At 35.7% G+C, this 13,455-nt stretch overlaps 1 protein-coding gene across 9 annotated transcripts in view; it reads right to left on the bottom strand.

The window, feature by feature from the left end:
- The window catches only part of SOX5 (SRY-box transcription factor 5), a 1,014,136-nt gene that overhangs the window by 128,413 nt on the left and 872,268 nt on the right, over nucleotides 1-13,455 (bottom strand). For 6 of the 9 annotated variants that reach the window (XM_047867514.1, XM_047867512.1, XM_047867515.1 and 3 more), the window contains one exon: nucleotides 3,136-3,259. In XM_047867514.1, the coding sequence (XP_047723470.1) occupies nucleotides 3,136-3,259 (124 nt within the window). The remainder of the gene's footprint in view (nucleotides 1-3,135; nucleotides 3,260-13,455) is intronic. The other 3 variants (XM_047867517.1, XM_047867511.1, XM_047867509.1) reach the window with 1 other exon arrangement.

Here is a 13,455-nt window from a genome sequence, read left to right on the forward strand (position 1 = left end):
CAGAAAGCTTCTTTTTTTTTGAAAACAGCAGAAGCCCACTCAATTGTGATGCTTAGGTTCCTCAACTTAATGGTCTTATATTATCTTTTCCCTCCTGAGAACATTTGAACTTTCTCGTATAGTTCCAGAGATTTTTATTTTATTTATTTGATCAAGATACGTAGTCTAAATGGAAAAATTTATCATCAATATTTTCTATGAAGGGACTGATGAAAAGCATTTGAATTTCTGATACCACCAAATATGTCTTTGATATTCGCTTGAAACACAAATCGAGATGAGTTGGTCAGTCTTCTTCATTGAGAATTAGGTAATCATACTCAAATTAAAACAACTGACGTAGTGTTGACAATTCTGGGGAGAAAATAAGGAGACCCACTGAAGAGAGATGGCAAGATTTATGTCCTTTCCTATCTCTATTCTTTCCTGCAGTGTTATTAGTGAGGAAATAGCCTGGACTACTTAGTGCTTCCACCCAAACTGAGTCAAAGTGCCAGAGTGTCAACAAGGGTGGTCCTTTCTTGCACCACTGGCTTCTGAGTTTCAGGGTTTGGCATGATACTAGGTTCAGGCTTGCCAGTGGCTGTAAAGGCTATATTCTACTTAATTTCCAAGGTTACAAAAGAAATGGTATTATTTGTAATTTTAAGCACCAAAGGCATAAATATCAAATGGATAATACATGAACGATTTTAGAAAGGGAGAAGTTTCTCCATGCCACATCACATTAACACTGAACAAATTTTAGCATGCCAATTCTGGCAAATGGGAGTGAGGTAGAGGTGTCCTTGACCTTTTCCAGGCCCAAAGTTACTCTATTGTTCATACCCAACATGGTTTTCTCTTCAGTACAATATTTGCTGATGGGACTTATTTCTACAGTTACTTAAAAAATGCCTTTCTGGAAAACAGAACTCGTCTATACATACATATTGCAGGTGCAATCTCAGGCAACTGATGATTTTCAAAAGTGTCTTTTGTTTTTCTTTTTAATAAACAAGATTACCAAAAAACACATTGGCAACGTGCGTTTAAGGTGAATAGCAATTCCTTAGGAAAATGGAAACAAAACAAAACAAAACAAAACAAAATTTTACGATTAAAAACTCAGAATTTAGTGTGGCAACAGAGTTTAAAATCCTATATTTAGAATTTAAATTATTCTTACAACTTAAATGTTTAGAATATAAATATAGTCCTTAATCATAAAAAAACGTTGGTGTTTCTGAATGAATCGATCTATGAAGATAGAATAATGTGGAAAATAATATTAAAGGAATAAACTCAGGACCCAGAGTGAGAACACCATCTTAAAACACATGAAACCAAAGTCAAGAGAAAGACGTGAAAGAGTAGTTTCAAAACTGCAAAGGGCAAAATATCATACAAGTGTGAATTTTTATAGTCCCGAGCTTAGTTCATTTTTACCTAGACTCTGTAGCTGCAATCTACTCTTCTCAAATGGCTTTGTATATTTAAAAAAAAAATGCATCCCACTTCTTCAATATTATATAGAGAAATGTTTAAAGACTAAGAATAAATGTTAAAATGTGAAAATCCAAGACATCATTTTTACAGGAAGCGTAGATCTGATCTCTAGCAATGTTGGATAGAGTTTCTCAAATGCAATAAATACTGAAGCATAGCAAGATGTTAATGGGACAATTTATTAAAATATAAACGAACCCACATATACCGGGCTTTACAATACAATATTCTACATGAATATCTAAAAGATGATCATATTTCATTAATTGTTTCCGATGATGTTTTACTTTTATCAATAAAAATATTTTAATGAGCTTGACTTCTCTATATTCTTTCTGGCCATGGTAATAATGTTCCAGGAGATATGTTGCTTAGTGGTCTATTCTCTCTTTGGAATTTGTTATGATTTTTATTTAACAGATTATAGTTGGCATTTTGGCTATTTAAATTCTGGAAAGTGAAATATTAGAGTGTTTACACTCTAATATACAATATTAGAATTACAATTTACAATTGTATAATATACAATTCAGTTTTGATACAATATACAATTTCAGTTTTGATAAAAAAAGAAAAAAAGTCATAAAATCACCGGCATCTAAAATTAGTAAGCAATATAAACAATTATCTTGGAATAACTTCTCACTTAGTGCAAAAATGCCCTTGTAGTGTTTGTAACAAGTGGTGATTCATTCATTCATTCATAACAAGTAATTGAATGTTGTACTAAAAGTTTAGATATAACAATGAATAAGACAGAGCCAGCACTTGCTCTCATAGAACTTACATAACATTAAAATAAAAGGGAAAATATACAGGATCCAAAGGAACTAAGAGAAAGGGATCTAACTAGGTTAGGCAAGTTCTCCCTGATCTGAGTTGAAAGATGTTCAGAATATTCTCAGAAACTTAACATAAGACCATGGGAGAGGGGAAGGGGGAAAAAAAAGGGAGGGAAGCAAACTATGAGACTCTTAAAAACTGAGAATAAACTGAGGGTTGATGATGGGTAGGAGGGAGGGGAAAGTGAGTGATGGGCATTGAGGAGAGCAGCTGTTGGGATGAGCACTGGGTGTTGTATGGAAACCAGTTTGACAATAAGTTTCTTATTAAAAAAAAAGAAAAGAAAAAGAAGGATGTCCAGAATACTGAAGAGAGCGAACACTCACAATTGTAAGTCCAGAGTCATGAAAGAGTATGGTTTGGTCTAAGAACTAAAAGAAGACTAGTGAGAAATTAGGCTGTAAACGTAGGCAGGAGACAGATAAGGAAAGGCCAACTAATTCACATTAGGAAATGAGTTTATCTTAAAAGGCAATGGAAAGCAATTGAAAAGCATCTTCCTATCTTATCTTTGCAAAAACAAATTGAACCTGAAAATTATATTTATATTATGAAAAATACACAAGAAATGAAAGTTATGAAACTGAATTATTAAGAGCAAATATTGGCTTCAGGAGCATAGAAATAATCTACGTTCTTTTAAAAAGCAACATAAATCCTTTTCTACACTTTTGGTGTGTTTCCTCTTTAAAATAAAAATGCTATATGAGTGATGTCATTTCTTGGTGTGGCAGGAACATTAAATTGCCTAATTTAAAGCCATGCCCTCCACCCACTCCCAAATGGAAAATCAATGGTACTTACTACATCCAGCCTTATAGCTGAAGCCTGGAGGAAGAAGGAATCCTTGCTGGGCAGCTGCAGCCAGTGTCCGTTGATCAGGAGGGAACACGGGAATCATTAATGGCGGCAGTTGACCTTGAACCTGCTGAACGTGATAGAGCGAATCAAAGAGACGAAGTTTTGGTGCTCCATGGTTCCCGCCCTCCTTACTTTATGACAAAAGAAAACCATTTATTCGATTCAATATACTGGCATACAAGCTTGCTCAAACACTGGCCCTGAGGTCAAGCCTTAGACAGCAAAATTAGAATATACTCTAGTTGGAAGGTGTTACCAAGTTCATTTTCTAACCTGATGAATAATTTCCCTACATGATATCCACATGAAGCATCACTACTTCATACAATAAGGCTTTTTCTTATTGCATTAATGTAATGGTTAAAAAATCGCCCTGAGGTTGAACTAAAATCTCCTTCTATAAATCCTGTTTAGGGCTAATTCTACCTTCTAAAATAAAACTAACTAAACTGGTATCATTTTACATATAAATAGCTTTTATTACTTGAATGTAATTCCCATGTCCACATAAGATTGACATTTTTTGAACAAAAGAGCTGGGAAAGAAGGTTAGAGAGTTATGAAGACTTTCCCTTTTGTTTATAGAAAGGTAACTGGGGCCAAAAGAGAACCGACTTGTCCATGGCCGTGGAAGGGGAGAGTTAGACTAGGTCTAAAATCAGTCCCTTGAATCCTGCTCTGTGTTACATACACTCTTTTGTCTTCATCTATCCTTTGACAAGCAATTGAACCACTCTTCAAACCACATGGTCTGTGTTTTGGTTGCCATCTATGGAATACACTTTAATTTGCAGATGTCATTCTCAGGATATGGGGTTCACATCACTAAATAAATAACCCAGCATAACAGAATAACTATCTTCTTGGAATGGAGCAGAGATTTCTAGGAATACAACCTAATGTAGTCATTTATGCAGCAATATCACATTACCGATTAATACAGTGGTTATCATAACTAAAATATTTCCCCAAAATAATTATTAAGCAAAATCTCCCTGATGAACATTATTATTAGATGGTGTTTTTATTAAATATATGACCAAGAATTTAGGATCATGCTAAAAATCAAGTATCTGATGTTTTATTCTCTCTTACTACTCCTTCCACACATTAATTCAATTATTTGGAAAATATTTAAAAATTTTTGATGTTTATTTATATTTTGGGAAATGAGAGAGAGAGAGAGAGAGAGAGAGAGAGAGAGAGAGAGAGATAGAGAGACAGAGCATGGGCAGAGGAGGGACAGAGAGAGACACAGAATCTGAAGCAGGCTCCAGGCTCTGAACTGTCAGCACAGAGCCCAACGCAGGGCTCGAACTCAGGAGCCAGCCATGAGATCATGACCTGAGCCGAAGTTGGATGCTTAAGTGACTGAGCCACTCAGGCACCCCTGGAAAATATTTAATTGACACTTACCATGTACAAGAAAATGAACTTGGCAGTAGAAAAACAAGAGTAAACAAGAAAAGCAAGAGCCTATGCCCATTACATTACAGGAGAGATAATGATAGAAGACTAAGAAAACAAATATCCAAAAAAGACTGCAAATTCATTCAGTTGCTAATCCTAACAGCAACCCTGAACACTCCCTCAGATTTGTTTTCTCTTTCTCCCATTGGCACTGAACATTCTTGGGGCACTTATGATTCCCATAGTGCTCATCATTTCTCACTTTAAAAGTCCACCTACAGTTTGTCCATTATTTCATCTTTTACGGTAAACTTCTGAGCTATTCCTGAGAATTTGTTTGGTGAGTGTATGCACTGTGGGGTGGGGTTGGGGGATGTTTGAGAAAAGGGTGGGAGGGAGGGGGAAAGAGAGACAGAGACGGAGAGAAAAATAAGCACTATAAGAATGAGAGATCTGTTTTCAGCAATGACTCTAAATTGGAAGGCATTTCTTTTAGCCAAAAAGATTTTAAACCTATCACTGCCACTAGAGTGAAACTAAAAGGGAATGACAACAAACAGGAATACAAAAAGACAGTGTCTTAAGGTTAGAGCGAAAGGTTTATATCACTACAGCCAGGCTTTTTTGAGCATACTGGAGGAAAGATATACCTGATGTAAAAACCAATGGAAAACAATTGACTAAAGACTCAAAATTAAGAGACTGCATATGCAGCAAGTTGGTAGGAATAAGTGGGCAAAATAAGAGGTAGAAATCAGAAGACAAAGGAGCATGGGGGCTAGTTCAGTGCAAGAAGAGGGCACTGACCAGAATACCAAGCAAGGAAACGAACAGACCCAGCTGCTGTATATATTTTATATTTCATTGTTTGTAAGTTATTATATTTTACACAGTACACCTCCTCCTTTCGAAGACACCACTGGTTATACGATGTACACATAAATTTAACAAGAGCATTTTAGAGGGAAGAAGAAAGGAACTCCAAATGAAACACACAGAAGGGTTATAGGAAGTATCCAAATTTCAGATAGCTTAAAATTGGGGAAACATAACTTCTAGAATTGCAGGAACAATAGGTTCTTGTTTTAGTGCAGTTTTCAAACTTGAATGTATATTAGAATCACCTGGCAAGCTTTGAAAAATTCTCAATGCCCAGACTTCTTCCCACGCCAATTGAATTTGAATCAATAGGGGTGAGACCCAGCCAGCAGCATTTTTAAAGTTCCCCTGATGTTTCCAACATGCATCCACATTGGAGAAGTACAGTTGTATAGAATGCTTTCAGTCACTGTCAACTAATCTTTTTGTCTTCATGTTTCGCCTTGAGTCACAAAGCACCCTCAGGTATGTAAGTAGTTGAAAGGCACACTGCCTGACTTTTACAGGTTTTGGTGCCCACAGGATAGAACCAGACATTAAGTCAGATTGCTCATAGAATTCCTTCTAATTGAGTCTTTTATCTGTTTTTATATGTCCCTTTTGTGAGAAACTTTTAATGATTTGCTTTTTCCTAGAGAGTCACAACCAAACCCTTCAGCATGGTATTCAAGATTCTTCACAAGTTGTCCTCGGTCTATCTTTCCAGAGATGTTGCCCTGCTTCAGATCTGTACTTTTGCCTCAAAGGACCACGAAGAGTTCCTTGCATACTCGGTGTTTTTCCATGCCTGAGTGTGCTCTAAAGTGTTTTCTCCTCTGTTTTGAGTGATCTCTCTTTTCCTTTTTTTCTTGGCAAAATTCTACTTATTTTTCAAAAGCTTTTGAGACCCACATAATGTGTCTGCCTGTGAAACACTTCTTTCTTGTGGTGCCAATTTTCAGGCAGAAAGAACTGTTACTTCTTTTAACCTCATAAAGCTAATACAATACTTACTGTATTGAATAATAGTTACTTGTATAACTTGAGCCTCCCTTTTGACCTAGGAGCTTATTTAGGAAAGAAGTTGTAACTTACTTATTATTGTACCTCTAGAGAGCTTAGCACAGCAGCTGAAACTACTACATGTATTGATAATTCATATGATAATTCATAAAAAAACAAGAACAAATTATATAGTCCCATCTTTTTAAAAGAAATTGTATCAGGTATTTGTTTATTTTTTGAGAGAGAAAGAAAGAGAGAGAGACGAGAGAGAGAGAGAGAGAGAGAGAGAGAGAGAGTGCTGGGGAGGGACAGAGAAAGAGGGAGAGAGAGATCCCAAGCAGGCTCTGTGCTATCAGAGCAGAGCCCAATGCAGGGCTTGAACTCACAAACCAGGAGATCATGACCTGAGCCGAAACCAAGAGTCAGATGCTTAACCAATTGAGCCACCCAGGTACCCCTATATCCCCATCTTTTAAACTACATCTATTTAAAAGTATTTTTTAAGAAATTATTTATTTATTTTGAGATAGCATGAACTGGGGAGTAGGGAGCAGAGAGAGACGGAGAGAGAAAATCTGAAGCAGCATCTGCACTGTCAACACAGAGCCCCATGCGGCTTGAACTCCTGAATCATGAGATCATGACCTGAGCGGAGATCAAGAGTCAGACAGTTAACTGACTGCACCAGGCACCCCAAAATTTGAGTATTTGAAAGAACACACTGTAACATATTCCTGTGCTTTTAAATACCTATGTAGTCTAAGCCTTTTATCTTAGTATGATTATGGAAATGCGTTTTTATTTAGTGTTATGATTTGTTTTAGAGCCTAAATTTTCCAAGATCTGCATATACAGAATAACAGAGTTTTAGGGTTGACAAAGATCCTAGAGATTGGCACAACACAATCATTCTGCTGAATGGGAAGAAAATACTGCCTTGGCCATATAAATTGTCCAAGTTCCCACCTCAAAGTAAGAGGCTGGAACTATATGTCTTAACTCTTAACCTAGTACTCGTTTCCTGCACAATAAGAGAAGTTGGAGGGGAAGTTGAAACTACAAGGGAAAGAAAGGAACAATAGTGGTGAATAAGACGAAGTTCATTGTCCCAATGATGGGTTTTCTTTAGATTATCATACAACAGATTATAGAGCATTGTACTAAAACTCAGAATAAAGACTAAATAAATATCAAAATGTGTGGCTAATCCACATATGCAACTACAAAGGCATCTCAAAATACAGTTGATCACTATTTGTAGAATCTGTATGTGCAAATTTGCCAATCGGAAATTTACTCCTTACCCCCTCCCCAAATTTACTGGTACCAGTGCTTTTGCAGTCACTCACAGACGTGCGCATACTAGTAAGACATTTTGTTGGCGATTTCACCGTTTCAAATGCACATAAAATCAATAATAAATATTAATAAGGTGTCTTTAAAATGAAACACACATAAAACAAAGTTATATGTTGATCAGGTGATAAAAACGGTGTGACCAAAGGCATTTAGGAACCTAAATCTGTATTTTTCCCAGGAGCAACTGTTTGGTACTTGCTAACTCAGTGTTCATGGCAACTTTATAAAACTCAACTAGTGAAAATAATGAGCATCAATTGTAGTACTGCTGTATCTTAACTAATTTTCAGTTCACTTCTGCTGAAATTTAGTCACCCTTTGGGAGTAACAGACAGATCACATCAAAACAGCATAATGATGTCTGGATAAATTCTAAAACTAGTTTCTTATATGGTTAGTAATTCACACTTACATACTTGAAGTTTTGAGTACTTCCAAATCCTATTCACTATTAACTTCATTAATTTTCTTTCAATTAATGCGTGAAATTCCTTTTAAGCTTCTAATTAAGGTTTAAAATGTGTGACATTAATAATTAAGTTTCAATAAAATTCTTTTGTCACAAAATTTTAGTCCTTTTAATAGGTGGCATGTTACTCCTTAGTTAGAATAACCCACAATAAATTTAAGAGGCTACTTCCTTTAAGATGGTGTATTATGTTTCAACATCATTTATCATTCTACCACATAGTGTAAACTTGTCCTCTAAAATCTTAAGAATCCAACACAAGCCAGTCACATTAGGATACTTGTAAAAAAAAAAAACAAGTTAGTACGTATCAATTATCCATAGTTAAATATTTTATATTTTATGTAAATGTTCTATTGCAAAACCCTTTAGTGACTCCCTGAAACTAATATATCAAGTAGGTACTTAAGATTATTCCTTTAGCTTTCAGTCACATGCCTCTGTTTATTAGTTTATTCACTCAATCAACAATTTCACTAAGCAGAACGTGCACTTTTTCCTAACGAGGGATACAAAGATGAGTTCACACATAACACCTACCTTCTAGGAGCTCTGAGTCTGGTCAGGCAAATAGGTATATAGGTAACTATAATCCACTGCCATTAATTCAGTAACAGAAACCTGTGTAGGAGACTATGGAAGCAGATGTGAGACTCCTAATGTAGCCAGGAGAAAACAAGGCAAGCCTCATGGGGATAGGTATACCAGGTACAGGGGCTGAACAGACAGGTAGGAATCAGCTAGGCAAAAAGATGGGAGGGTGGGAAAAGAATTCTAAGCAAAGGAGCAGACATGAGGAAAGAAACAGGGATAAGGAAAAGCATCGTGTGAAGGGGACACCATCTGGGCAGTCTGGGATAATGAAAAAGTAAGAGGAAACCAGTGGTGAGAAGGTCTGTCTAAATGAGTCTGTGTGTCAGGGTAAGAAGCATGAAATTCCCCATGAGGCTGTGGGGAACAACCAAGGGATTTTGAGTAGGTTAGGTAGAATACTCTGATGGGTATATGGAGAAGAGATTTAAAAGACCAAGCATTGAGACCAGACAGGAAGCTAATTGAGTCAACCTGGCAATAGATTATGAGGGCTTGATTAGTTATAGGAGGGTTAGAAATGAGGAGAAAAAGCCAAGAAATATTCAGAAAAAAGGGGGGTATTAATGATGGGGGGGATGCTATATACATGTGGGTATATGAGAATATATATATATTCTGTGAGTCTTCCCTTTCCTGTGATTTTTCTCAGAGTTCCTGTCACAGTGGTTGAGGAGCAGAGAAGGTGAATTCCAGCACTCAGCTTGGGGAAGACAAGGAGATTGTGGGAAATTCCGCAAGGACATTAAGAGGAAACCAAAGTTGCTTTTGAATGACAATGGGCCCTGGGCTCTACCCCAGGAAGAGAGACCTGGAAGGGCTTACTAGACTGGAAAAATACAGAAATCAAATAACTAGAGGGACTCCACATCAGTATCAAGGAGCAATTTGTGTGAGAGCTCAAACAACAGGAAGTTAGGTTATGATGGTACATTTGCTTAAACTACATACACAGATGTTAAAATGAAAGGCAGCTGTATGATTTAAGTTATCACAAGTACAAAAAAAAATGTAAAATCTAAAACTTTCAAATGTTCCTCAGGAGTTCAGTCAGATGAGTACTGTTGTGTTCAAGCACACATCATCTTTAGGGATCAGTTCACCTACAGATGAAATTCAGCCATCTTCAGGGGAGAACACAGCAGCTGTTTAGAAGCACACAGTGATAGTACACAGTAGTTCTTGAGAAAATGAAGAATATAATATCCAAATGAGATTACAAGAGGGGTTTAGGTAGGCAGGATATAATTACCCAAACTGGAGTAACCAGGATCACAAAGCTGACTTTCTGCCATTAGCAAGAAGAGGCATGGGATCTTCAATGACCACTAACAGTTTGTGATTTTTCTTTTCATATAAGAGAAAGTAGATTTGTCAGTTTATCCTATCCAATGCAATGGTCTTTAGAAAAAAAAAACTACACTAAAATTAAGAGTAAAGGAGTCAATTTTATCTTCCAATTAATCTACTAGGAAAACTAAAGAAAATCTCACTGAGAGCTAGAGACATAAAAACACTGCTAAAATTGCGATGCCTGCCTCTCACTTCCCAATAGCCACGCTGGAGTTGTATCACCTCTAATTTCATGTGATTTAAGACAAAGACAAAGTAGCCATATTCTTTTAGAACAAAAATGAACAGCCATGTGGATTTTTTTACATAGTACTCTTCTTCGGCAAAAAGCCACAGAACTTTTTTTAAAAATCGTTTCCAAGGATGAAAGTGACTTTGCCAAGCAAAGTGGCTTCAAAACAGGCCTCAAAAATACTAATAGAAAGACAGATGGTTCTACTAAGAGCTTGGCTGCCAAAATTAAAAAAAAAAAAAGTAGGAAAAAAACCCAGAGTGATGCTATTGAAGCTGACTGCAAAGTTATCTGATGACTACAAATACTTTTGTCCCATCGCAAGTGCTAACTCTGCCTCCAGGGCTGATATAGCCAAACTACTAACTTCCCCACATCCAGTCCCCCTGGATTCCCACCCCTCCTAAATAAAACCTGTCAGTGCCAAGCCCCACAAAACAGCACAAGCATGCACTTGATTCTGACTGACTGCTCTGCAGAAGCAAAATATTGCATTGAAGAACTCCTATTTAGGAACAGACCCACAAGGAAAATTGCTTTTCTTTTCAAAACTGCCTGTCACATTTTCTTTTTCTAATTCCCCCTTTCCTCCTCCTCTCTGTCACCAAAGGGCCCCTGGGCCCTATGAGTTTAGATGATACAAACTCAATTTGTATAAAGAAGGCAAGAGGCAGCACCACAGAGAGGTAGAGATAGTTTACAAGGATAGAGAAATAATCCAGTCAAGACACAGTGCAATTTTCTTTCCAAACTACTACTACAATAATACCTCCACTTTATTTCCTTCAGGGCAACTGTCATTTCTTTTTAACCAGATTGCTACTAGATATAATAGAAACTGAAATATTATATGGTCACTGACTCTTCCTTTCAATGGCTCATTTCACTATTGCATTTTTACTTTTGCATGATGTTCTCATTGTTGGCATTGTTACTAGCATACAACCACTTTCAAATGATGTAGAATTAAGACCTCTGTCACTTTAAAGCAATAAAATTTCATTCTTACTACTGTGCAGGTTTCAACTAAGTAGTTTTCTTGTCTAATAGCACCTTTTATTTATTTTCCACACTTAGGCATTACATTCTTATAAAGCACCATTTTAATATACATTAAACTCATATCAACCAAAATGATGGCATTTCTTATAAATATGAAACATGCTTAAACAAAGTATCTTTGCTGACTTAAGGAAAAAATATCTATTTTAAAGGTTGATAATCATAGAAACTTGAGGGTGGCAAAAATATGGCGTTAAATAAGAAAGCAATTGTGAAGGAGTATGGGAAAAACAGCCATTCAATTTGCCAAGGACAATTTTGCACTGAATGAAAGAATTAAAAAGGCAATGATTAAAATATCTCAAATGATGCATTACTCAGGATTAGGTTATCACCTATTTCTTAAAGGCAATATTTTATGTAGCTCGATAGCTGTTACTTGATAAAAGCAAAGTCTTTCTTTATAATGCAATGCTATTTGTTCCCTCCAATGCGTGTGACTATTTGTATTACTTATCATGGTTCCTGACAACAAAACAGCCTAGTTCATATAAGTATGCATGTTCTCTGTTAGCATGAACAGAATCAGGCTTCGCCAATACTAATACAATCTTATTTTATATCATGCATTACTCTGTCAATTGTCATTTACATGCAAATGAAAGACAACATAAAATATAATGGCCAACATGAAATATAATATATTTTTCAATTATATTTCTCAGGACACCATCATTAGAAAACTTAATAAAATTCACTATTTATTGATTTCTGATTTATGATGTTTTGCTCAATGGCCTACAATAGATTATTAGTGATTTTTTTTCTCATGCAACATAAATCTTAGTTCAACATAAGTTGTTTAAAATATTATACCTCAAAATATTATCACTTTGTGGGGAGGGTTAAATTGGAAAGACTGCTAATGCATACAGGGTTTCTTTTTGGAGTCATGATAATGTTCCGGAATTAGACAGTGAGGACGGTTACAAAACACCATGACTATACTAAAACAACTGAATTGTATGCTTTAAAAAAAGGGTCCATTCCACTCCATTTCACTATTGCATGTGAACTGTACCTCAATTAAAAAAATAAATAAATAAACAAATTTAAAAGACCACATCAAAAAATATACAATGTCACTGCTATCTGAAGCAGGATTAAATGTGCTTTGAAATAATCATATCTTGTGTTAGAATCACGTATGATTTTTTTTTTTTTATATTATTATTTTGTATTTTTATAAAGTCCTTTGACATAAATTAGTCCAATTATACTTTATCCTGCCTCTTGGAGATCAGCAGGTCAGGTGTTGTTATTTCAATTTTATTAATAAGGAAATTGGAAATAGGGCACCTGGGTGGCTTAGTTGGTTAAGCAGCCGACTTCAGCTAAGGTCATGATCTCATAGTTCGTGAGTTCGAGTCCGGCATGGGGCTCCGGGCTGACAGCTCAGAACCTGTAGGTGTCTCCCTCTCTCTCTGCCCCTCCCCTCCTTGCATTCTGTCTCACTCTCTCTCTCAAAAACAAATATACGTTAAAGAGAAATAAAAAAGAAAATAAGGAAATTGGAAAGGCAAACAAATAATTTGGAGATTTACCCATGATCATATACTTAACCAAACAATAAGCCTAGAAATTATTTTTGAGTCTACTTAACTATAAAACAAAAACGTAATAATCTTCTAAAATAAAAATACTGATTTATTTAAAAAGAGTATAGAAACATTGTCAAAATTCCCATATTATGTGCTCAGCATAAAAATGGATCACATTTAAATTATCTTGCAAGGATAAAATTCTATTATGTTTTAAGAGATTTTTACCACAAGGATGGCATTTTGACTTTGATTTTCATATTTATTTTACATTTTATTTTGTGTTATGTTTTCTGTCCACAGTGTTTTTAAAATTTTCAATGTATACATACTACTTTAATGATCTGAAAATTAATCAGAAAAAAACAGAGATGTAATAGAAT

Source organism: Prionailurus viverrinus, chromosome B4 (assembly GCF_022837055.1).
Source record: "Prionailurus viverrinus isolate Anna chromosome B4, UM_Priviv_1.0, whole genome shotgun sequence".
Lineage (NCBI taxonomy): Eukaryota > Metazoa > Chordata > Mammalia > Carnivora > Felidae > Prionailurus > Prionailurus viverrinus.